Here is a 1,780-nt window from a genome sequence, read left to right on the forward strand (position 1 = left end):
GAGAGAGAAGCAGAGATAAACTTTTACGCTCAGATATGGCTCTTCTGCAGAACTCTACACAAGCTGAATATGATCCAGTGAGCTGTGATGCCCGCTAATATCATGGTTATCATTATTTAAATTCAGTCTTGTTTCCGACTCAAAAGTTCGAATTGCTAAAGTACAGCATTTGCCACCTAGATTCAGAAACGAACATTGTTTTATCAGCAATTTCCAACAAAATTCCTTTCTGTTTCTTCCAGTTAATTTATTCGCAATGGTGATCCTGTCCCGAGAAAAATGCGGAATCTCCACCTGTACAAGGCATTACATGGTTGCCATGGCAACAACAGATCTGCTGTTCGTTATTTTTGAGATCATTCTCAGCAAAGTGGAAAATGATTATTTCCCGTCAACGTTCCTGAACATCACCTCTGTGTGTCGTGTACGTTATGTCCTACGTCGTGCAATCATCGACTGTTCTGTTTGGTTCAATGTCGCCTTCACCTTTGATAGATTTGTTGCTATTTGTTGTCAGAAGCTAAAATTGAAGTATTGTACCAAGAAAACTGCGGCTGTGGTTCTAGCGACATCAAGCATTCTGCTCTGTTTAAAAAACATTCCCATCTACTTTAGATTTAGACATTCAAAGATTATTGACCACATACCATGGGGTTGTGATAATTCGAAACCATATTATACTGATCCTGTGTGGCGAGGATATAAATTATTTGAAAAGATTTTAACTCCAATATTCCCATTTGCTTTAATTTTGTTACTCAACACTCTAACAATCAGTCAAATTTTAGTGACCAATCGAGTCCGTAAGAGATTAATGTGCCAGAACAAGGGTGAGAATCACAGGGACCCAGAGATGGAGAGCAGGAGGAAGTCAATGATATTACTCTTCACCATATCCGCCAATGTCATATTTCTGTGGTTGTGGTACATTTTATATTATTTTGATGCTGATGATGCCTTGGATAGTGACGGTAAATATACATTTAAACATGTCGCATATATGCTCCGCAATTTAAGTTGCTGCACAAATTCTTTGATTTATGGAGTGACTCTGCCCAAGTTCAGAGAACACGTGGTGAATGCAGCGAAATATCCACTGAAATTTATTGTTCAGTATATTAATCGGAAAAGGAACCAAGGGGAGGTCAAAGATTAAACTTCAGGTAATGAAACTGATCTCTTGTGGATCTGATGTGAAGGTCTTGAAGGACACAATAATTGCTTTTCACGAAGGGCATTTAAAACTGATGGGTTAGAATTGAATTAGCATCAATTCTGGAAAATAACAATTTGCAGTGCTCATCAGACAATGACGGATATACGAATGAATAGTGGGTGATGAGCAATAGGAATCTTGTGGGATACCAAGTGGAATAAAGCTGGAGCTATTGACCATATTATAGTGTCGGTGTCTCTGAGCCATGTGACGTGGGATAAATCCCAACTGCTCCAGGACAATATAAAAACATCTCTGAAAAGTTTGATCGGAAACAAAACAGTGATATGGGTTGGGTGGCTCAGTGAAAAGAAGGATCAGTTTGCATCGGGCATCAGCTGATCTTTCGAAGGTGGGAAAGGTTTAGGTGGATGTCTCATTGCGTGTTCCACGGTAGCTCAGGAATAGACAGTCAGTCTCTATTCATCCTCCATGGACTGGGATTTCAGCTAATTTCATCTGGTAAGAAAGTAAATTACTTAGAAAATAGGAACATAAATATTCCTGGCAGAGGAGTAGGCCATCTGGCCCCTCGAGCCTGCTCCCCCAGTTCAGTCAGATCAT

The 1,780-nt window shown here is 39.8% G+C and overlaps 1 protein-coding gene across 1 annotated transcript; it reads left to right on the top strand.

The window, feature by feature from the left end:
* Positions 1-256: 256 nt before the first annotated feature.
* On the top strand, positions 257-1,156 carry LOC148138313 (neuropeptides capa receptor-like). Its single transcript, XM_087981625.1, has one exon. It carries the CDS (start codon positions 257-259, stop codon positions 1,154-1,156), a length of 900 nt encoding a protein of 299 aa, XP_087837751.1.
* Positions 1,157-1,780: the final 624 nt, after the last annotated feature.

This window comes from Chiloscyllium plagiosum, unplaced genomic scaffold, assembly GCF_037043375.1.
Source record: "Chiloscyllium plagiosum isolate Xiang-an unplaced genomic scaffold, Cpla_swu_hap1 HiC_scaffold_40, whole genome shotgun sequence".
In the NCBI taxonomy this organism is placed as follows: domain Eukaryota; kingdom Metazoa; phylum Chordata; class Chondrichthyes; order Orectolobiformes; family Hemiscylliidae; genus Chiloscyllium; species Chiloscyllium plagiosum.